This window comes from Gracilinanus agilis, chromosome 5, assembly GCF_016433145.1.
Source record: "Gracilinanus agilis isolate LMUSP501 chromosome 5, AgileGrace, whole genome shotgun sequence".
Taxonomy (NCBI): domain Eukaryota; kingdom Metazoa; phylum Chordata; class Mammalia; order Didelphimorphia; family Didelphidae; genus Gracilinanus; species Gracilinanus agilis.
Genome location: NC_058134.1, coordinates 196,830,345 through 196,853,718, shown reverse-complemented (window position 1 = coordinate 196,853,718; position 23,374 = coordinate 196,830,345). Strand labels below are relative to the sequence as shown.

The following is a 23,374-nucleotide window of genomic DNA, read 5'->3' as shown; positions in this document are numbered from 1 at the left end:
ACGGGATCATGGATTTAGAACAGGGAAGGACATCGGCGGTCATTCAGTACAACCCCCTCATTTAACAGATGGCAGATTGCCGTTACAGAGGAAACAGACCCAAAGAAATTGTGACTTCCTAATGTTCTTATGGCACTCTAAGGATTGCAGAATACTATTTCATGAATCAGTTGGGGCTTCTAAATCCCTTAGACAGATAGAGCTCAGTCTTGAGGGTACCCTTCGAATAACAGTTTATTTAACAGTTAAACTTTAACTCATGCTTGTCCTTTGCCTAGAAATACATGGATGTGGCTTGTTTCAACTCTCTGAGCCCTATTCAGTGTCCCACAGTAGGCACCAAGCTTTCAATTAGCATAAAAACATAGAGTAGGGGGCAGCTGGGTAGCTCAGTGGATTGAGAGCCAGGCCTAGAGATGGGAGGTCCTAGGTTCAAATCTGACCTCAGACACTTCCCAGCTGTGTGACCCTGGGCAAGTCACTTGACCCCCATTGCCTAGCCTTTACAAGCACTCTTCTGCCTTGGAACCAATACACAGTATTGACTCCAAGATGGAAGGTAAAGGTTTTTTAAAAAAACAAAAAAACATAGAGCAAATCCAAGTTTATGATCCTCTGATCCTATTACAAGGCATATGAAAAACCACAACAAAAAGTGGACTCATTAAAGTTTGGTTATCAAGGGATGAATGCAGTTTCTGGCCTCCCTCAGCCTGAAGACCAGTCCCTGCCTCTGCAGAAACAAACTTATGGCATGTATATGGGAGGTGCTAGTGTCTTCAGTGGTGGTAGATTCCACATGAAGCCCTTGCCTGCTTCTTCTGCCCATTCTTGACCCCCACTTCAAGTCTGTTCATCTACTAGCTTTTCCTTCTGTATCTTCCTCCTCCTAGTTCTGGGACCATCAGCTCTGAACTCTGCATGGTACTGCCACATCATCCTAACAGCCCCATTCATCCTCTGGCGGTTCCTCTCCTTTGTTCCTGGGCATAGCTTATATTCATGGAATCATGAGAAAAGGCCTCCAAGCTCCTTTTGGAGACAATCTGGCTCCCTTTATGGCTGCCTAAGTCAGACCCTGTACTATACTTTGGGCAAACAGAAACTTGCCTGTGCGACACCCACTCATTGTGCCTAGTTATACCTTCTGGAGCCAGGCAGAACAAGTCCTATCCATCTTCTACATGTACTTGGAATCACCCATTATATTCTGCCCCATTTTTCCCCTCAAATCTCTAGGATGTTTATCCTTCCAGGGACCTTTGTATGGTATGGTCTTAAGGCACTTGGCCATCACTGTAACTTCCTTGGGACACACTAACATTTCTCCATGGGCTTCTTAAAAATATGGCTCTCAGAACTTGAATCCAGTGCATCAGATCTGGTCTTATAAGACAGAGTATACGGTAGGGTTATCATCTCTCTCATTCTTGTCATTTTGCTTCTCTTAATGAAGCCTAATGTTGTGCTCACATACATATATTCCTCATTCCTCATAGGTATATATCTTAGTATATACATACACACACACACACATATATGTCATTGAATAACATAGTGCCTTGGACACAGGAGATATCTAATGCCATTTAGATGTGAGGGAAATGGTCTTTACGGAGACCTACCATCTGGTACTTTTGTACCTATTCATATGCTGCTGAATGAAGTTGGAGAAAATCATGAAACTCTGCTGGATGGATCGATTACAAATTTATGTTCCATAATGTCCACCGGGGCAAGGCAATACTTTCATACCACACCTTCCTAATCAACTCAATATCCAACCTATCACAAGGGTTTATTCCACATCTTTTGACCCCTCCTCTCACCTCTTCTGACTTTCTCCCTCATCAGCTCAGCTGAGAATTTTGCCTCATATTTGAAATAAAATTGAGGCTATGCCTGAGGAGCTCCTTCTTTTTCCCTCCTCCTCCTTTCATGTTACTCAAATGCCTTCCAGGGCTATCTCCTCCTTCACCCCTATCTCACAGGAAGAGGTAGCTCTTCCCCTTGCCAAGGAGAGTTCTCTGTACACAAGTGATCTCATTCCATTTGGTCTTCTCCAGCACATTTCCCCCTTTATTATCTCCATTCTCTCTCTAATCTTCAATAGCTACTTGTCCATTTTGCTCCCATCCCCAGGAAGCCCTCACTTGGTCTGTCCATCCCTCCACAGTTGGAGATGTCTTTCCTCCCTTTCCCGGCTGAACTTTGGAAGAAGGTTATCTTTGTGCTAATTGTTCCTCTGCTTCCTTCCATCTGTTTTCTTTTTAACTCTCTGCAGTATTGCCTACTTATTGCCTACTATGTGCCAGGCACAATACTAAGCCCTTTAAAATTATTGCATTTGATTGTCACAACCACCCCGTATGCTATTTTTATCCCCCATTTTACAGTTGAGGAAACTGAAGCAGACAAAGGTTAAATAACTTGCCTAAGGTCACACAGCAAGTAAGTGACAGAGACTTAGGACTTTCTGACTCTGGGCCAATATGTTATATACACTTTAGCCTTATTCAATGGAAACTGCTGTCTCCAAAGTTGACAATGATCTTTTAATACCCAAATCTAATAGCTTTTTCTCAATCTTCATCCTTCTTGAGCTTTCTGCAGCCTTTAACACTCAATCACCCCTTTCTTCTTGATATTGCCTTTTTTCTAGATTATGACAATATTCCCTCCTGGTTCAACTACCTGCCTGCTCCTTCTCATTCTCCTTTGCTGGATTTTTGTCCAGGTTGTACTCAATTAATTATGAGTGTCTCTCCCCCCCCCCCCCAAAGTTCTGTTCTGGACTCTCTTCTCACTCTATACTCTTTTTGTTTGGTAATCTCATCAGTTGCCATGGAATCAATGATCATTTCTTTACAGATAATTCTCACATTCATTTATCTAGCCCTGATCTCTCTCGTAACTTCCAGTTATATCTTCAAATGATTATTGGACAGCTTGAGCTGGATGACTCATAGACATCACAAACTCAACATTATCTTTCTCCTCAACCTTCACCTCTCTCTCATTTCCCTGTTCTGTCTAGGGTACTACCATCATCCCAAGAACCCAACCTTACAAAGTAGTTGCCATCCTTCATGCCTTACTCTCACCCCAACTCCCTATCTGGTATTTGCCAAATTTTGTTGATTATGCTTATGAAGATATATGCCACTTTCTCTCTCAAGGATACTACCACCATCCTGGCATTTTGCAGCTGGGCCATTCCAATAGCCTGCTGTGTTTAGTCTCTGCCCACTGTCCATTTTTCATTCAACAGTCAAATCTAACTTCCTAAAATGAGGTTTAACAATTTACCCCTCTTCCCCCTCCATTCAATAAGTTACAGTAGCTCTCTTTTGCCACCAGGATCAAATATAAAATCTTCTGCTTGGCTTTTAAAGCCATTTATAATATGATCTTTAGTCTTATACCTTATTGACTCTTTCCATATATTCCACAATTCAGTGACATGGCCTCTGCTGTTCCTGGAACAAGATACTTCATCTCCTAAATCAGAGCATTTTTATTGGCTACTCTCCTTGCCTGGAATGCCTTCTTCCACTGGATACTTGGAGATCATTCCCCATCATGAGTCATTATATTCTTTTTTTACCTTTTCCTAATTCCCAAGGATAAATTTATTGTGATGGAAGTTGGAGGGGAGAGCATGGGTCAATGGAGGTGCTGAGAGCATTCCCCTCTCAATTGAAAATCTCAGCTAGCTCTCCAGCCAGATCTTTCCCTCTTTCTCTTGGTCTCCATTGGGGTCTTTGGTAACCTGTACTCCCCACCCCTCACCAAAGAGTCTGAGGTATGAGGAACCCTTCCTACCCCCCCCCCCCCAGGTTCTTTGTAATATAGGGACCTTGAAGCTGTTTTCCTATGTCTTTTAAAATGACTGTTTTTCCATTCCCCCTCTTCAACCCACCAAGTCACATCCCTTGTGGTCTTATCATATCTGCTTCATGTTTTTCTCTCTACCCATGAGGCCCCTCATTAGATCTGGCTTCCTCGAGTAGGTGGAATTGGTGGTCGACACTGTGAAATGATTTCAGAAGGTACTCAACCCAGTGTTTCACTCAAAAGATATTCTCTGCAGCCCAAAATGGTGCCTGAAATTCCATCATTAGTAATTCATGCCTTTGGTTCTTCAAATTGATTCAACACAACATTTTTTTTTTGAGTTCTTGCTTTGTACCTGGTGCTGAGGGAAAAAGAAAGATGAATAATATTTCACGTTTATAGAACACTTTTGCACAATAAGGACTTCTTAACATGGGGGTCTTCAAACTTGGATGGGGAAAAATGCATTGTTATTTCCATATATTTGATTTCCTTTGTAATCCCATATATTTTATTGTAGTCTTTTAAAAATATTTCTGAGGGGACAGCTAAGTGTCTTCATGGATTGAAAAGAAGGTAAGGGTTTAAAAATATATATGTAATATATAAAATAATAAATTAAAATATATTATATATACATATTTCAGAGAAGTGATCCATAGACTTCAGAAGATTACCAAAGGAATCCATGATACTAAAAGGTTGGGAACCTATGCTCAGAGAGGAGTATACTCTAGATCAGTGATTCCCAAAGTGGGTGCTGCAGTGATCCAGGGGGCGCAGTGATGGCCACAGGTACATTTATCTTTCCTATTAATTGCTATTAAAATTAAAAAAATTAATTTCCAGGGGGCTAAGTAATATTTTTTCTGGAAAGGGGGCAGTAGGCCAAAAAAGTTTGGGAACCACTGGTCTAGATGATAGAGAGCTGACTTTATGGCTAGAAAGACCCGAGTTCAAGTTCTTACTCTTCACTTGTCTTGGCTCTGGGACCTAGAACTAGAACTCAACATACCAATAGTAATAACAAAAATCATATGATCACAGGAAATCATTTAACTGCTCAGTGCTCTCAGCAATTAAGAAAAAAATCCTTACCTTCTGTTTTAGTATGGACACTAAGGATTGATTCTAAAGCGGAAAAGCAGTAAAGGATAGGTACTTGGGGTTAAGTGTCTTGCCCAGGGCTACACAGCTAGGAAGTGTCTGAAGTCAAATTTGAACCTAGGTCCTCCCAACTCCAGGCCTGATGCTCTGTCCACCAAACCATCTTGCCCTCCCCCCCCCCCCATTCCCAGTATTTCAAATGAAAGTGCCAGCCTGCATTAGAGGAGGGAAATCTCCTCATCTGTTAATTTCCTATTCCAAAGAAATCACAGTTAGCCTCTATCCCTGGAGGCGGAGAAGGAGGAGGAAGGCCAAGCCAGGATTCAGCCTGGGAAAAGCATATAGCTGAAAGAGCTGAGAGAAGCTTCTGAGAGGAGGGTGCAATAGAGGGATGACATGATGGGATTGAGTGAACAGTATTTTGATTCCCTCATCTTCCAGCAGTGGTGGCAACAGCAGCAACAGCAGGGGCTAGACCTAGAGGCTCACCACAAGCGTGGATGAGTGTTCCCTGGCTATGAGATCTAGAAGGTGAATGAACTGTTCACTTTCTCTGCTATCTCTGATCCCCTGCCCAGTCTCTCACACAATTTTCATGGAATGTTGCAAATGGTATTTTTTTTTAAGTCCCTTAAAGAGTTGTCCCTTTCACTATTGTGAAAATGTTGCTTTTGATTGTTATTAAAATGTGCAGAGAGGCACGCTTTGAAAGGGTCTTATATTTCACATGATATAGAAACTAAGACCCCATATTCTGGCTTGGTGGTCAGGGAGATAATCTTGGGGTAGCATGAACCCTTTGAATATTTTGAACCCTTTGAATCCTGCAGAAGCAGGGAATAGATTCTGCGTGTATCTGGGTCATTTACTTCCCAAAGACCAAAGGCTCCTAAATCCCCATTATTAAGACCAAACAAAGGTTCCTGGGCAGCTCCATAGCACAGTAGATAGAACACCAGGCCTGGAGTTAGGAGGACATTAGTCAGGGACTTCCTAGCTGTTTAACCCTGGGTAAGTCTCTTAGCCTCTATTGCCTAGCTTTACCACTTTCTTCTGTCTTAAAATTGATACTAAAACAGAAGATAAGGGTTTAAAAAGGTTTTTAAAAGATGGAAGGTTCCTAACTATTCATTATTATAGAAACCATGGGGTTCATGTAGAAAGGGTGATAGCTGTGGACTTCTCAGGCTTTGCCTTTTTTTACCCCTCACTAATCCTGGAAGAAAGAAGGAAGGGAGAAGTAAATAGTGATCAGAAGACAAAGCTCTACCTCCAGACTGACTTGGTTGATGGAGATCTAAGTGGTTTGTGAAGATTTTGATCTCTACTGCCTTTCCCGTTGAGAAAGGGAAGAAAAGTCAAGTTTTCTCATGCAAAATTTGTTCTCTCCTGCCTTATTTGTTTTGACTCTGTGGATTATACTATCCATGAGGTTTTCTTGGCAAAGATATTCAAGTGGTTTGTCATTTCCTTCTCCAGTGGAATAAGAGAGATAGAGGCTAAGTGCCCTGCCCATCATCTTGCAGTTGAATACATGTCTTGAGGCTGTATTTGAACCCAGCTCTTCCTGACTATAGTCCCACAGCTTTCTCCACTAAGCCACCTAAATACTTCTTAAATCTTTTCATACTTCATCTAGACACCTAATGTTACATATGACAAAGATACAAAGTGCTACAAAAAATTCATAGAAAAGAGGAATAATTGCTAACTGGGGTCTTATTCCTCCCTCATCCTTCAGTATATAGGTTGGAGGGTCTACGTTCTACTCCTCTACCACAGTTTTCTAGCCCCACATTTTTTTTTTGTCTCTTTGTGGTTAGTCTTTATGTACTTTTAGGGTGGCCCTGAATCCTGTTATCTGAGTGGTGGAAATATCTATGTGTATTTACTCATTTTTTCCTTGGTATAGAGAGGGAAGTTAGATATTCAGTGATTAAGAAGAAATGTGGGTAGGACATTTAAAAGCTTGTTGTTATTAGGAAAACTTATGCCTCACAGGCATAGCCTTTGAAAACCTTTGAAAACCTTTGAAATAGGATGTGGTATCTTTGATGAAAGGAACTCATCATACCAATAGTAAAACTGATAAAAATCATATGATCACATCAATAGATTTGGAAAGGGGGTCAGGATTTAGACCTATGAATATAATGTAGACTCTGTTCACACATGTGGAGGGAGACTAAAAGGGACCCAGGCTCCAAGCCTAAGAAGTCCCACTCATGGGAGGAGAATTGGAGCAGTTGAGAGTTTAAAGCAACATCTGGTGGTTTATATAGTGCCCAAGTAACTCTCCAGCCCTGCATCTACTCTTTTAACGTAGATGTTTCTAGTGGAAAGGCATGTCTATCTTTACTTTACTTTTAATCTCATTCCACTTCTTGACAATCCTATTAGTCAAGCTGATGTTTGTATCAGTGAAATTTATATTTCTTTGAATCAGTTTTCAGAACTAACACTGGCATTTGTACAGACCAATTTAGTTACAATCCCTTCTGCCTAGCCTACTTAATTGGTCACTAATAATCCATTTATTATCGATGCAAAGCAGTGTTTTGCAAGAACTGGGCATTAGGTCCACGAGGTAGAGGACTGAGTGTTTGCCACATCTGATAGATGATTGATTGTCCATCTCTAGGCAAAATGGTGAAATTTCCTACCAATAAATCAAGGGTCAAGAATGGTGTTGGTGCTTCTTGTGCATATGTAGGTGGGAAAAGGGATACTGATGAAGAGAAATGGGGTAAGACCTTTGAAAAAGACTTACCTTTGTCTTTTTTTAAGCATAGTCCAGGTTTAGTTAAGTCTAGTCTAGGGTACAAACATTCTCCCAAATCATTCATAATATATTTTGGCTTGTTTTGGTGCCATTAGTGCAGGAATTTAATCTTCCCAATTTTTTTTTTTATCAAAAGGATCATTCACATAGAGAGCACACTTTGTTAAATGAAATAAAAAGTGTAAGGTATAGTACTAAAATTCCCAAGCGCCCCCCACATCTTTGAAAACAAAATCAACAATATTAGCTTTACTGTCATGCTTGAGATGTACCTACCCTATCTTCTGTATTTTGTCAAGAAAAGCTATGCTCAGAAGTCATTTATATATAAGAACACTGTCAGTAATTCTTGGGCTCAAAAGCCAAAGGAGTCAGTAGAACTTTTGATCTGCTATAATCACCTTGCACTCTTACTGTATAGCAGGTGACCATCATCTCCTGTAGAGATGGCATTGCTTTCTGGCCGTTCTCCAGGTGAAAGTCTGATGAGTCAGAAGGATAACCAGTGGGTGTTCCAAGGCCAAGAGCAAGCCAGTGACAGTAGCCACATACCCTTCTTGACTCCCCCCATCCCCTAACCACTCTGGTCCACCAAATACAAGAGGAAAGATTGAAAGGGGAAAGGAGCAGGGTCAGAAAGACCTGTGAGGAGGCCGTTGTTATTATATAAGTAATTCTGCCTGTCTAGATTGAGATGATCATAAAAGTAATAGAGCAAAAGGGGAAGATATGAGAAATATGCAAAGGTGGAATCAAGGGGACTTGGTGACTGATTGAAAATTAGGTCTGAAGGAGAGAAAAATGTCCACGATGATCCCAAGGTAATGAGCAGAGGAGATAGAGACAAAAATAATAATCTAGATGGTTTAGAGGGAAAGACACAGAGTTTTGGACATGTTGAGTTTGAGTTGTTAATGGGACATCTAGGGAGAGACAGTCTATATAGATGTGACCTAGAGTTCAGAGGAGACACTAGAGATATAGGTTTGATAGTTATCTGAATAGAACTAGTAGTGGGGACCACAAAAATAAGTAATATTGCAAATGGAGAAAGTCTAATGAGATAAAAAGGTTCAAGGATAGGCCATTGGGGAATATGCACTTTAAGGGAATTGGTAAAGGATGGGGAGCCAATGAAATAGAGAAGAAGCAATTAGAAAGGTTAAAGAAGAATTTGGAGAAATAGAGACATGTACAGAGAGCCAACTACACTATTCTGGCTAGTGGTCTATGCTAGTTTACCTGGTCTCTTTGCCAAAAAAAAAAAAAAAAGTTTGTTGCTCATACTCTCCATTTGACTTTGAAGAGAGAAGAGGGAGATTAGCCATCTCCCAGCAGCTGTCACTCATCCAGTATTAATGCCTTCTATCCTTAGCAGTAGATTCCACTCCCATCCCCATCCCCAATAGAATGTGTTGGATGGATCCACAAGGTGAAAGGTTGCTCAGCAGGAACAGGTAGGCTTTGAAATTCAGGGAGACAGTGAAGTTTTATGTTTTGACAAAAGCCAGTTTTTTTTTTGTTGTTGTTTTTGTTTTTTGCTGAGCAGAATGTGTATTATGTATTACATAGAACATAAAGGCAGGGATGTGGGCCAGGAGACTGTGAGGTTGGTATAGACCATAATAGAGCACAAAAGCCAATTGTTTTTATTATTGACAGATATACTTACTGAAGGTAGGAACGCGGTCCTGAGAAACAGAGGACAATAACTAACCTTACCTTTTTCACTTAGCTTTGTTATTGTTTGGGTTCATTTGGGTGCTGGTACTGAGAGCATCTTAGAAATAAAAATGACTCTGTAGCTCCAGTCTGCACATCGCTCCTGTTGGGTTTTGTTGTCAGTGCTCCCTGGTTTGGGTGACACAGAATCTCCTTGGTCAATGGTTATTGCAGGGAATTTCTATTCTCCTAAAGCAGATAGTTATTTGAGATAACAAACTTCAGTTCAGCACCAAACACTGATACTATGTCTTAATCTCTAAATGCCAGAGAGCACCCTGCTTTTGTTTGACTGCCTTTTTTGCTGGTTGTGGTGGTTCATAATTTTAGCCATGATTAGAGAGTGTCAAACTAGCTTTTATCAAGATGAAGCTTTCCAGTCACTGCACCAGAGCAGTCCAGAGCTGAAATGGTCTTAGAGAGAAATATTTTTAAAAATAAAGTATAAAAGTTGGTAGAAAAGAGAAACTCATTGGCTGCAAGACCAAGGGACCCTCAGCAGAAACAACACCACTTCCAGAGGAGAGTAGAGAAGCCATGCCCAAAAGAATACCATGATAATATCATCAGAGGATATTAAAGATGTGAAGGTATGAGTTTCCTGGACTATATGTGTTTCCTGTGTGGGTATACAGGTTCTCAGAGTATGCTTCTTTATGCATATTGTCTGAGAACATGTGTTTTCTGTCCTTTTATAGCTGCTACTTATCTACACATTCATTAATAAATCAATCAATGTGGATTCTGAGGAATCTTATATTGGGACAGAGAAAGGTAACAGTATTCAAACTACAAACCAAGTCTGTACCTCACTCAAAAACCTATTGTAAAGTAGGAAAATAAATAATAAAAGTGGTCAATAAAAGGAGTCACCAAAAAAATCAACAAAAATTTATTAAGCACTTACTAGGAATCCAGCCCTGTGCTAGGCTCTGAATATGCAAAAAGGAAAACTAAATGGTTCTTTTTCTCAAGGAACTTGTATTCTACATGTGTAATACACACATACATACACACAAGAGGAATAAAAAAATAAACATATACAGAATGAATACCAAAGAAATTTTGTTGTTCATCCTTTATTTTCAGAGGACCAGTGATATAATGTTTTGACTTGTACGTGAACTGGTTTCAAGTGAAGGAGAGTTGTACCTTATTCACTCTCCTAGAGTCATCAAGGTCTATTGGCAAGATAAAAGTCAGGACAACTGGCAATGACTTGGAATGCAGTGGATGACCTTGGAGTATTCTATGTCTGACTAAGCTCCAAGGGCCCCACAGTACTTGCTTCAGATCCTTTTGCTGGGGGGAAGTTTTCACATGCTTGGGATGGATATCCCCCTTGAAGCCTGTTGGTTACCCTCAACCTGGTTTAGCCCATTTGCCAAGATGGTTTTCCCAGAGTGTGACTGTTGTTCATGCTACAGCTTCTTAGATCCACAGGTGAGAGTTGAGTCCAAGATGGACACCAAAAGTGGATGACTAAAGAGATATAAGACAGTTAAGACCATTGTAAAGAGGAAGAAAAAGCACTAGCAGTAGGGGAGATCAGAAAAGATGGTGCCTGAGTTATATTTTGAAGTAAGGGAGGGATTCTATGAATTGGACAGAGGTGAGAAGGGAATGTATTCCAGGATGACAGATAAACCATACAAATGCATGGAGACAGGAGGTCATGTTCTATTTGAGAAGAAGAGAGAAGGCCTGATTAGTCAGACCTTAGATCATGTATGTGGAATAATATAGAATGAGGACAGTATAGTTCTACTATTTCTTCCTTAAGCTCCTTTAGTTTTTTTTAAAATCTAGATGCTCTACCATTTGGTGCAGGTATGTTAAATACTGATATTATTTCATTGTGTGTGCTACCTTTTACCAAGATGTAATTACCTTCCTTATCTCTTTTAATCAGATCTATTTTGGCTTTAGCTTTGTTTGTGATCATGATTGCTACTCTTGCTTTTTTTGTCTCGGTTGAAGCCAATAGATCCTGCTCCATCCCCTTACCTTTAATCTATGTGTTTACCTGCCTCAAATGTGTTTCTTGTAAATAACATATGGTAGGATTCTGTTTTTTAATCCACCCTGCTATCCACTTCTGTTTTATGGGTGAGTTCATCTCATTTACATTCACTATTTATGATTATCATCTATGTATTCCCCTCCATTTTTTTTTATTAAAGTTTTTTCCCCATGATTCAATAATTCATGTTGTCACCCGCCCCCACTCCTGGAGTTGACAAGCAATTCCATTGTATTCCCCTCTATCTTGATGTCCTCTTTTAATCCTGTCCTTTTTCCTTTCTAATATATCTTTTTTGAATCCATGAAATTGAAAAACTAGATGGGGGCCAGATTGTGAAGGACTTTAAAAACTAAACAGAAGAATTTAGGGGCAGCTGGGGTGGCTCAGTGGATAGAGAGCAGGGCCTAGAGACTGGAGGTTCTGAGTTCGCATCTGGTCATTTCTTAGCTGTCTGACCTTGGACAAGTCATTTAATCCCCATTTCCTAGCCCTTTAATGTTCTTCTGCCTTGGAACTGATACTTACTATCAATTCTAAGGCAGAAGGTAAGGGTTTAAAAAAACAAGAAGAGGAGGAGGAAGAGAGGGGGATGGAGGAGAAAAATTATTTATATTTGTTCTTAGAGGCAAAAGGGAGCCAGTGGAATGTATTGATTAGAGTAGAGGAGTAACAGATTGGATCCCTTTGGTGGCAGTGTGGATTAGGGTCTGGAGAAGAAATGGGGCCTGTTTCAACAATGGCAGCAGGAAGTCATGAAGACCTGAAGTTAAAGTGGGAGTAGTTGTATGAATGGAGGAGAGGGGAAAGATGCCAGAGATGGAGTGGAGGAAGAAATTGTCAGGTCCTACAGCTGCGTGAATGTGTGGGATGAGGGAAAGAGCTCCTCATGAGTGCTCTCCATGCATGTACCTGTTTCTTGGTGTACACCCTTCCCCAGCGATAGATTTATACTTTTGGGGCACCGTACCATGGAAGCTGGCAGGATGGGCTATCCATTCGTATCCCGTTATTTGCCATGTGGTGCTGCTTGATTGAATGTTATCTATTGATACTAAGGCATCTTCTGTTTGTTGGTAAAAGGCTGGTAGAGCCATAGTTTTGAGTGGGTGAATGTTCATGGAATGTTTCAAATGGAGAGTCACTTTTTCTGGGGGACTTCATGATAGAGAGGTCGCCCCCTGGGCAACAAAATAATTTCCATTGAGTGTATGACATGTCTAGACCTCCTGAAAGAACAGGATGTTGATGACTAGGAACCAGATTCAGCTAAATGCCAAAGCTCTCATAAGTGTGACACAGAGGAAGACATAGCAAGCTTTAATGTTCAAAACAGCCCTTCTCCCTGGGGCCCCCCACATGATTTATGGTTTTCAGATGTTCAGATCTCTCCTTTGCCCTTACCCATTCTTCCTTTGCTCTAGATCTATCTCTCTACATGTCACATCCGTCCAAAGAGATGAAAAACGCCTTTAGAGCAGTTACTAGGCAGTTTTTCATCTTTGTTTCCCCAGTAGTGAACACAATGCTTTGTATGCAGTATGCAGCTTGATGAATAATTTTTTTCCAACCTTCAGTATGTTACTGTCTTGCTCATGATGAGTTTTTCTTCATAGCAAAAGTTAATAGTTAAAAAACAAAACAAAACACCTTACCTCCTGTCTTATAATCAATACTGTGTAAGACTAGGCAATGGGGGTTTAAGTGACTGCTCAGAGTCACTCAGCTAGGAAGTGTCTGAGGCGAGATTCGAATCCAGGATCTTCTATTTCTAGGCCTGGGTCTTGATCCACTGAGCTACCTAGCTGTTCCTGGTTCGTAGCTTTATAAAACTTATTGTCCTTCCAATTTCAAACTAATGTTACACTCTCTAGGAATCAATTATAACTCTTCCAGCTGTCATATTCCTCTCAAGGTCTTTGTTTGTTTTTAAGGACTAAATAAATTGTTTCCTCGAAATGGTTTTTTAGTTCTTGACATTATTTTTTTGTTTGTAACAGTATCTGCCTTTTTTTGTAACAGTATATGCTTTGGCATAACTGAGTCTGTTTCTTTAAAGGGACGTGACTTCGCCACACCAACAATCACAGCAATATTAGTAATAGTCACTGACGTGTGCTCCTTCAAAATTACAACATTTGCAAGTTTCTTTGAAGTAATATAATTCTTTAAAACCACAGAATTAAAAACATACCAAAAGAACAATGAAATACATGTGTACCTGCTCATCCAATTTCATTTGGTCATAGCCAGCAGATATACATATATTTCATTGTTCTCTTTTGCTGCATTTTCAATTCTGTGGTTTTAAAGAATTATATTACTCCAAGGAAATTTGCAAATGTTGTAATAGGCCTGATGTCAGTAAAAGCACACTTGCTTGGCCACTGTTGGCACAAACTGAAACCATATCAAAATTATTGCTCATTCCAAATAATTTGCACACTACTATATAATCCTGGGTTGATTCTGATTTATTCTGTACATAACTTGTTGCAAATAACTATTTGCATGTTGCCTTCTCCCTTAGATTGAAAACTCCTTGAGGACAACAACTGTCTTTTGCCTTTCTCTGTATCCCCAGTACTTACTACAATGCCTGGCACATTGGAGGTGCTTATTAAATGTTTATTGACTCACTGACTGATCTATGATTCCCAAGACACCGTTGACCATAACATCTCTCCTCCCTTGGCTACAGAGACACCATTTCAATTCAGAAGTTTACTAAATATTCATCAGGCTAAATGATATTTACTGTGCTCACTGCTGGGGAAACAAAGATGAAAAACTGCCTCACAACTACTTTTAAAGAGTTTTTAGTCTACTTGGGTAGATGTGACATGTAGAGAAAGAAGTCTAGTGCAAAGAGGAGCAGGCAAGGACAAAGGAAAGATCTGAATATCTGAAAGCTATTCTACGGATAAAACTTACTTTTTAAAATTAAAATAATCATTAGAATAATATATGAGATTATATAGTATCTCATGGGGAGGTGGTGGAGGTTTATAGGGAGGGAGGGAGAGAATTTAAGACTCATATTCTTTGAAAAATATTGAAAACTTTTTACATGTAATTGGGGAAAAAATAAAACTTAATACTTAAAAAAAATTATAGCTAACATTTATGTAGCACATATTATGGGCAAGACACTGTTGTACTAAATGCTGAGGAGACAGAGAAAGGCAAAAGATAGTTCTTATCCTCAAGGAGCTACTAATCTAATGAGGGAGACAACACACACACACACACACACACACACACACACACACACACACACACACACTTTTTTTTACAACCAAGCTGTATACAGAATAAATTGGAATCATCACAGGATCATGCAGGAACCAGGCCCTGTGATTTTATTATTTTATCTGCTCCTCACAACAACCCTAGGAAGTATGTGTTATTATTACCCCCATTTTACAGATGAAAAAACTGAAGCAAAAAGAGGTGAAATGATACTTTTAGGGTTACACAGTTTGTGAGTGTCTGAGGACAGATTAGAACTCGGCTCTTCCTGACTCCAGGATTGGAAATGTTTTCCACTGTACCACCTAGCCGCCTAAAAGAATTCAGACAGGCACATACAGTAATTTTAGAACTCTACAGGATCTTAGAAGTCATGCAGTCCAACTCCTTCATTTTCCAGATATCTAAACTTAAATCTACATAATATAAAAATGACCTATTCAAGATCATGCAGGTACTAAGTGGCAGAAATGGGATCCTAATTCACGTCTTAGGACTGAGTGTAGCCTTCTTTCCTCCATTCCAGGCTGACTCCCAGATGGATAATACTATAATTCTAACAAAAGAACCTTTAAATACGTCTTTAAATTGGTGATTAATTAGCAAGGCATAGTTGGGACCTAAATGCATGTTCATCAGAAGCTGGGAAACTACCACGTGCAAAATAGATTGAGGATGCATGAGAGAGGGGATGATTTTTGGAGTAAGGTCATGAAAGTGGGGGTGGGGATGGGGATTGGGGAAGAAACTAAGCACTATTGAAGCAAGGTGATAATTATAGCCCTGAGCAGCAAATCCAAGGTAAGAACTTCAGAGCAGGAAGACATATTTGGGAAGTGGTTGACAGTAAAGCTGGGGGACAGTTAGGTGGCTCAGAGGATTGCGAGATGGGAAGGTCCTGGGTTCAAATGTGATCTCAAATATTCCTAGTTGTGTGACACTTGACCTCAGTTGCCTAACCCTTGCCTTGGCACCAATACTTAGTATCAATTCTAAGACAGAAGGTGAGGGTTTAAAAGAAAAAAAAAAGAAGAAAGCAATAAGTATTAAGTTCCTACTATGCCCTAGGCACTGGGAATGCAAGTACAAAGAATGAAACATTCTCTACTTACAAGGAGGAGGAGCATCAATATAAAAATGCATATATCCATACAGCATAAATATACAAAGTAGTTAAATACAAGAGAGTTTGGAAGAGATGCTGCTATCAGTTGTGGGGATCAGGAAAGGTTTCATGAAGAATATGGTACCTGAGCTGCTTCTTAAAGGAAGAGAGAGACTCTATGAGGTGGAGGTAAGAGGGAATGCATTCTGGGCATGGAAGATGATGGATGGGAAGTGGAGGAACAGAGAAGCCATTTCTGTTGGATTGCAGAGCATGGGGAGGACCATGATGGAAAGCATGCTGGATTTCAAATCAAAGGACCTGGGCTCAAAATCCCAGGGTTGCTCTATGCAATCTGGTTGTCATTAATAACCTCCTTGAGTCTCAGTTCTTCCTCTGTAGAATGAAAGGTTGGGACCATCTAATATCTAATTTCCTTTCATCTCTAAATCCATCTAAAATCTAAAATCTAAATCTTAATCTTATGATCTTAGAACAGTCACAGTCTTTCATCTCCCACTAGCCAGTGGAAACCCAGAAATTCTTGAATTTATGAAGCAATCACCAGGGATGGCAATATCAATTTCTTAGGATATTTCTCAGGATTGCTGGTTGCTGATTACCGATTTGTGATCTAGGAAGAAACAGAAAGGCAGAAGAAGGCAAGACTCAGGCTCATCTAGCAAGCACATGTTCCCATGGCCACATGTTCAAGATGTGGGTCCCCATCACCACTGAGTACTGGGGTGAGACAGGAGACAGGGAAGGCAGAGAAATACCATCCTTTCTTTCTTGAAGTTTCTAGAAGGAAAGAGGCAGATATTAATTTTCTGTTCTTTTCAGAGCCTGTTGAGTGTGTGGTTCTTCCTTACTCAATCCCCAATGATCTTTAATACAACCCTAGTCCCAAGGTCCCAGGGACCCATCAAGGGTTGTTGAGTCACACACAATCGTCTTTATTCAGGGGCCAGAGCACATCTCCCACTGAAGAGGAACAGAGTGCATGCCCAGCTCCTACTCTATTCTTTAGGCACTCTTCCCCTTGGTTGCATGTTGACTAAAATGATTTCAAGAGACTGATTTTGAGGTAAGAATATAAGCTCGTTGATTATACTAGGTTTATTGGTTAGGCCAGCATCATAACTGATAAAGTGATGTAGGTCTCTGTGGCTCTCTCTCAGGGACAATCTGAGCTGGGTTAGGCAGCTTAATAAATAGATTTTTAGGAGCTCAGCTCCTCCTTTGAACATCCCAAGACATCTTTAATTGGTGACAGCTGATTAAGAGGTAGTCCATCAACCTCCCCATCCCCATAGGTGGACCTTCTCCCCTTCATTTATTAACCAAATTCTGTTAGAAAGGGAGATATTCCTTAGGATTCCCAAGGACAAAGAAAATGCAAAAACCAGCAGACTGGATGATATCTCTGCCTTAGATCCCAGACAACGGAATATATAGTAGTTCTCCCTATTATATAGGACTTAATACAATATGTGAAAAATAAATTCTCACGGTTAAATAGCTGCTATCCCAAACATCAGTGGGGTGGGGGGTCCATGGAGCACATTCATTGCCATCTCCAATTCTTTAGTTTTGTGGGGCCTAGGAGAGACTCAATGTCTTTTCAATTGCTTTCCCCCATGCCTTATATTTTTCAGCCAAGTTTAAATGGCACTGTTCTTAAAAGGCTTCTGAATGCCATGCAAATTTTTCCAGCAGTACATTCAGTACAATTCTTTGACAATCTCAGAATGAATACTATTTTGTTGAGGGCCTAGGCCCAGCAGAAGTGGTGAGCCTGGAGATTACATGCATATCCAGATACAAAGATATACAAATTCAGCAAGTAAACAACATTTTATAAAGTTCTTGTAGGTCTCCACCTGCCTGGTACTTCAAAGGATCCATCTTAACCCAAAACAAGAAAGAATGAAACTTAAATGAAAGAAATAAGAATATATTTTATATATAGATATATATGTTTGTATGTGTATATATGCACACACACATATATAAATATATGTACACACACATATGAAAAAGGAAAACCACCTTTTCCCTTTTGAATGAAAATTCTTCCCTTGGGACACATAGGGTAACCCATAAATTTCTCCAGTGATCCCTGCAAAACCAGTGGATGTTCCAAATGGATTTCTGAACTCAATGATACAATAAGCAGTTTAGCTAAAAAGAAAATCAGATGAACCTGAAATATGTGGGACTTCTGAAGAGATACTAGATACTTGGACTTGATTAGAATCAACCCCCAAATTCCAGGATGAATCCCTAAGATAATATCTATTGCCCAATGAGCCTGCCTCCCACAAACGGTTCTGTGGACTCAAAATGGAGCCTGGAATCATTCCAGAGACAACCTGTTCTGGATGGAGCCTGACTCAGGCTAGCTGCCTTATGGCTTAGGTTCAATAATGCAACAAACTAAGACACTTGGAGATCATTCAACAATAAACAAAAGAATAATATACTTAGCCACAGCAGAAGGATATCCAATAAAGAGACACTGAGGACATCTTGAGTTGATGCAGCTGAGCAAAGATCTTTTGTCTGCCTTGCCCATTGGGTTCTGTCAACCAAGCATCAGAGGATGTTTGAACATCACTTTGTACTGATGACCAGGAAATGATGTCAATGACCTGAACCTTTAATCCCCTAAGATAATCAAGACTGGAGGATAGTTTTTATACTTAAAAAAAAAATTAGCCTAACTTGGGACAGAGGGGTTAGGCTATTGTTCTTGCCACATAATCAAACTTCAAAGAGAGAGGAATCAAAGTTCTCTTGAATTCTGGATAATTATGTTTCCTATGGTGGGAGAGAATTCTGGAGGGAATCTTTAAAATAAAATTTGCTTCATGTCTTTAGTCTTCCTCAAAAGGGAATTAAAAGGAATTTTTCTAGAAAGGGTTCTCAATGTACTAAATCAGGTATGAAACATTTATTTACTCCAAAAGAAATATCTAAAACCTAATCATGCATTAACAAATATAAAATAGATAAAATAATTCATAACCATAATTATACTGCCTATCAAAAAGTATAGACATGATGAAGCAGCTCACAAGGTCTAGATTTCTTGGCTAGCCAAATCTGACTCTTTAGTCCTTCCAGGTTCAGGATGATTCTATTGAAGGCCCTCCCCAGAAGTCATGTGGCTGTAGGAAGCACCTCCCACTGGACCTCTGGCCCTGACACAGGAACCGAAGAATCCTTATAACCATCAAAGTGGGAAACATCCATTTTTCAGGATTGCTGGTTGCTGGTATCCAACCTGTGCTCAGAAAAGAACTAGGCAGAAAAAAGGCATCCAGGGAGTCAGGCTTAAACCATGTGCTCAAGTTGTGAGCCTTCGGGGAAGGGAGGGAAGGGTAAGAAATGACCTCTTCTACCCAAGGAAGTCCAAGGGAGACCTAAAAGAGTCCCTAAACATTCCACTCAAGCTGTTTTTCCTCAGGACCTCTTATAGCCTGATGAATGGGCAGTTCTTGCTGACTCAGTCACCAATAATATTTAATGCAACCCCAGTCACTGGGGCCAGTGGACCAATCAGGAGTGGCTGTGACATATGTCCTTTTTCTAGGGGCCAAAATATGTCCCATTAGGAGGGGCCAGAGTACATGCCAAGCTTTGTGGGAAACACTCCTAATCATCCCTGATACACTAGAGCAGGGGTTAGCAATGTATGACTCTTTCTGCAGGAGCCATAAAGTCAATTTTTTTTCAGGCGCTATTACAGGAGCAGCACTGTGAGCACTGTACGGCTCTCAATCCACTGAGCTAACCAGCTGCCCCCAATGGATTATTTGTGGCATTTATGGCTCTCATGGCCAAAAAGGTTGCAGACCCCTGCACTAGAGTTTCTTATCATATTTCCTTGCCTGTGAAAGAGACTTCTTGTCAACTATAGATAGGGGCCACTGCAGTGAGACTGAAGCTACCTCTCTGTCATGTGGGCAGATGATGGTATTCTCTGTCTGTCTTTGTCTTTCCTGATGTCTCTCCTTCCTCTCCATCCCTCCTTTTGTGCTCTCTCCCCCCCCCCCCCCCCGTCTATTTTTCTGTCTCTCACTTTCTCATTTAAACTCCATGCTCCCATCTGAGACTCTAGACACACAGGTCTCCCTTCTTATTTACTCCTCATGAACTATAGCCATGAACACCTTTGGCTCGTCATTAGCCTGGCTCCTTAAGCATGTTTACTTCGTCTAGTAAAGCATGTGGCCACAGTGACTGTTTCCTAGTGAGTATTCATTGATTGAGAAGAGACTATCCAGATGTAAGGTAGGGGCTGAAATCTCTATTTTGTCTAATTTTATTATTTAAAAAATTGATATTTCACTATTTCCCAGTCTAAATTAAGAAACCAGTTAGTCCTACTAGAGGCACTGAGGTGACATGCTAGATAGAACACTGGGTCTGGAGTAAGGAAGATCCAAGTTCAAATTCGACCTCACACACTAGATGGATCATCCTAGGCAAATCATTTAACTTTTCTCTCGGTTTCCTCAACTGTAAAATGGAAATGATACCACGTAGCTCCTAGGACTCCTGTGAGTTAAAGTGCCTCTTGTAGTTTAATAAATGCTTGTCTCTCTCCCTTCTTCCTTTCCTGATTCGTCTCCCTTCCTTTCCTCTGTGAGAAGCCACATGTCTGTATGTGCTGAAAGGGGTGGACTAAAACTTGTAGAATCAGCCTCCTCTAGTGGCCAGTGGGCATAGTACAGCTTTTTTTTTTTTTAAACCCTTACCTTTTGTATTAGAATCAATATTATGTATTTATTCCAAGGCAGAAGAGTGATAAGGGCTAGGCAATGGGGAGTAAGTGACTTGCTCAGAGTCACACAGCTAGGAAGTGACTGAAGCCAGATTTGAGACCAGAATCTCCTATCTTTAAGCCTGATTTTCAATCTACTGAGCCTAACAGAGTTGGCCTTTCCCCCTTCTCCCTTCCCTCCTCCATCCTACCCCTGACCTCCCAGCTTTTTAGGAAGGTTGGGAAGGAACCAAAACAATTCTGATGGGACCATTTGGTTGATACATTGCCTACTGAAGTACCTGGTGGGTAGCTCTGGGTGCTTTCCTTTTTGGTTATTAATATTGACATCTTTGCTGTGGTTAAGACAGGCAGTAGACTGATTATACTAGTGCAGGAGTCACATGTAATATACACCAAGTATCATATACAATCTATACTTGTGTCACAATAGTACACATCAGGATATAAAAAACAATTACTTTCTATCCTTAAATATTCCTTTTCTTATTCTCCTTTATAGATTTTAAAAATACTTTAAAATCCATATTTACTTTTTTTTTTAAAACTCTTAACTTCTGTGTATTGGCTTATAGGTGGAAGAGTGGCAAGGGTGGGCAATGAGGGTCAAGTGACTTGCCCAGGGTCACACAGCTAGGAAGTGTCCGAGGCCAGACCTGAACCTAGGACCTCACGTCTCCAGGCCTGACTCTCAATCTACTGAGCTACCCAGCTTCCCCCCATATTTACTTTCAATCACCTAACCCACAGACTTCCTGGACCTGACATAATTGTGTTTTGGAAAGGTGAACATTAGAATGAAGTGAGCAAAACAAGAGGACCATTCATGCAGTAACAACTACATTATAGAGAAAAAACAACTTTGAAAGCCTTGAGAACTCTGAACCATACAATGATCAGCTGCAATTCTAGAAGACTGATGACCAAACATGTCAATCTACCTTTTGACAAAGAGGTGGCAGTTTCAAGATGTTGAGTAAGACATACTCTTTGAGAGAGTCAGTGTGGGAATGTCTTTTGTTTAACAATTCCTATTTGTTACAAGAGCTTTTTTTTTTCTTTTTCTCAATGCAGTGTACCTGGAAGAGGGTGAGATGAAGGCAGAGTAGCTCACGGGAAAAAAAGAGAAAGGAAGGAAGGAAGGAAGAAAAGAAAAAAATAAGGAAGGAAGAAAAAAGAAAGAAGGAAGTAAGGAAGGGAGGAAGGAAGGAAGAAAGAAGAAAGGAAGGAAAAGAGAATCATTGAGACATTTTTTAAATGGAGAAAAGGAAACAGAAGGAAGATCAAAAAGAAGCACAGACAAATAGGACAGTTTTGAAAGCTACAAGTTGAATTTATATACTTTTTTTAAAAGTGCAAGATGTCCACAATAGAGATCTGTAGTTTCATATACAGTCCTCTTTTTTCCCCTGTTCAACCAATATAAGGGAATGCTTCATTTTTATATGTTTTAAAGTTCAGAATAAATATAAGTTAAAGGAAAAAACCCCGAAAGATTAAGGAAAAAAATGGACTCATTTTGTTGTAAAGAATAATGGCCTCAAACATAGAAGTGTTGTCACAGAACACTAGCCAATAAATGCTTTACCATATAGATCCAGACCTGGTTCTGGTTCTCATGGAATTCCTCTGTCAGACCCACAGAAAGCCAGATTCATCAAAGGTGGGAAATATTGCCCTTTTGCATCTGTTCACTGCCTAAGTCCTCAGGGATCATTATATTCCTCTCTGAGCTCTGCCATGATTGTTATTGCCAAAGGAGGGAAACCTTATGAACTTTCTTGATCACATAAACAACATATTTCACTCAACATAGCACAAGAAGTAACAGAATTTGAACCCTAAGCATCTTATTCCTAGTCCCATTCCCCATTTTTTTTTCAAACCTGTGTTTTTAGCTTTGTCTCTAGTCTTCATTTTGCAGATTTTTGTCAAGAGGAGAAGAACATGGCAATAAAAGTGACTTTTTCCCCCTCTCTCAATTCTCAAGGGATCATGTTGCCTTTTGGGAAACAGGTGAGTACCTCAGGATATAGGTGTGACTGGGTGGATGGTTTCATGTCCCAAATTTAGGCACAAGTAAAAAAACAGAGGTGTAAGATATTGCCTCTTTCATATATGGGCATTTTAGATGCTGAAAGGGTAAGAAAAATAACATTTGTCTAAGGAAAACTGATAGGAATCATCTTGAGAAGAAACACTCCCTTTTAGATAAAATGTTGAAGAGACACAGACTGTTCTGAGGACCTGAGGGGGAGCATCTGATAAAGAAAATGAACTGAGAGGACCTGTTTGAAATCAGAGCACTGCCTGAGGTAATGATGGCTACAGGACATTGTGGTCCATCAGTTCATTTGCATGTGACTTTTCAGAATGTTGAAGGTTGTAACTGATAAATTATAAATAAAACAACCTTTCATTTAGAGACTAAGGGAATATTATATAAAAACTTTTGGGAACAGTAAGAGAAGGGAATAAAAATTTATTAAGCGCTTATTATTTCTAGACACTATGCTAAGTGCCTATTACGAATATTATCTCTTTTGATCTGCATAGGCACCCTGTGAGACAAGTGCTATTTTCTTCACTTTACAGTTGAGGAAACCGAGGTAGGCAAAGGTTAAGTGACAATCACATAACTAGTGTCTTAGACTAGAATTGAACTTTTAGGTCTTCCTGACTCCATACCTAGTACTGTGTCCACTCTACCATCTAGTACATCTTAAGGGAATTGCTTGACACTAAAAAGATGTA

The 23,374-nt window shown here is 40.0% G+C and overlaps 1 protein-coding gene across 1 annotated transcript in view; it reads left to right on the top strand.

The window, feature by feature from the left end:
• Positions 1-21,750, top strand: part of VAMP1 (vesicle associated membrane protein 1) — a 35,779-nt gene extending 14,029 nt beyond the window's left edge. Inside the window, exon 5 of the mRNA XM_044677990.1 lies at positions 21,695-21,750. Within this exon, the coding sequence (XP_044533925.1) occupies positions 21,695-21,729 (35 nt within the window). The 3' untranslated portion in view covers positions 21,730-21,750. The remainder of the gene's footprint in view (positions 1-21,694) is intronic.
• Positions 21,751-23,374: the final 1,624 nt, after the last annotated feature.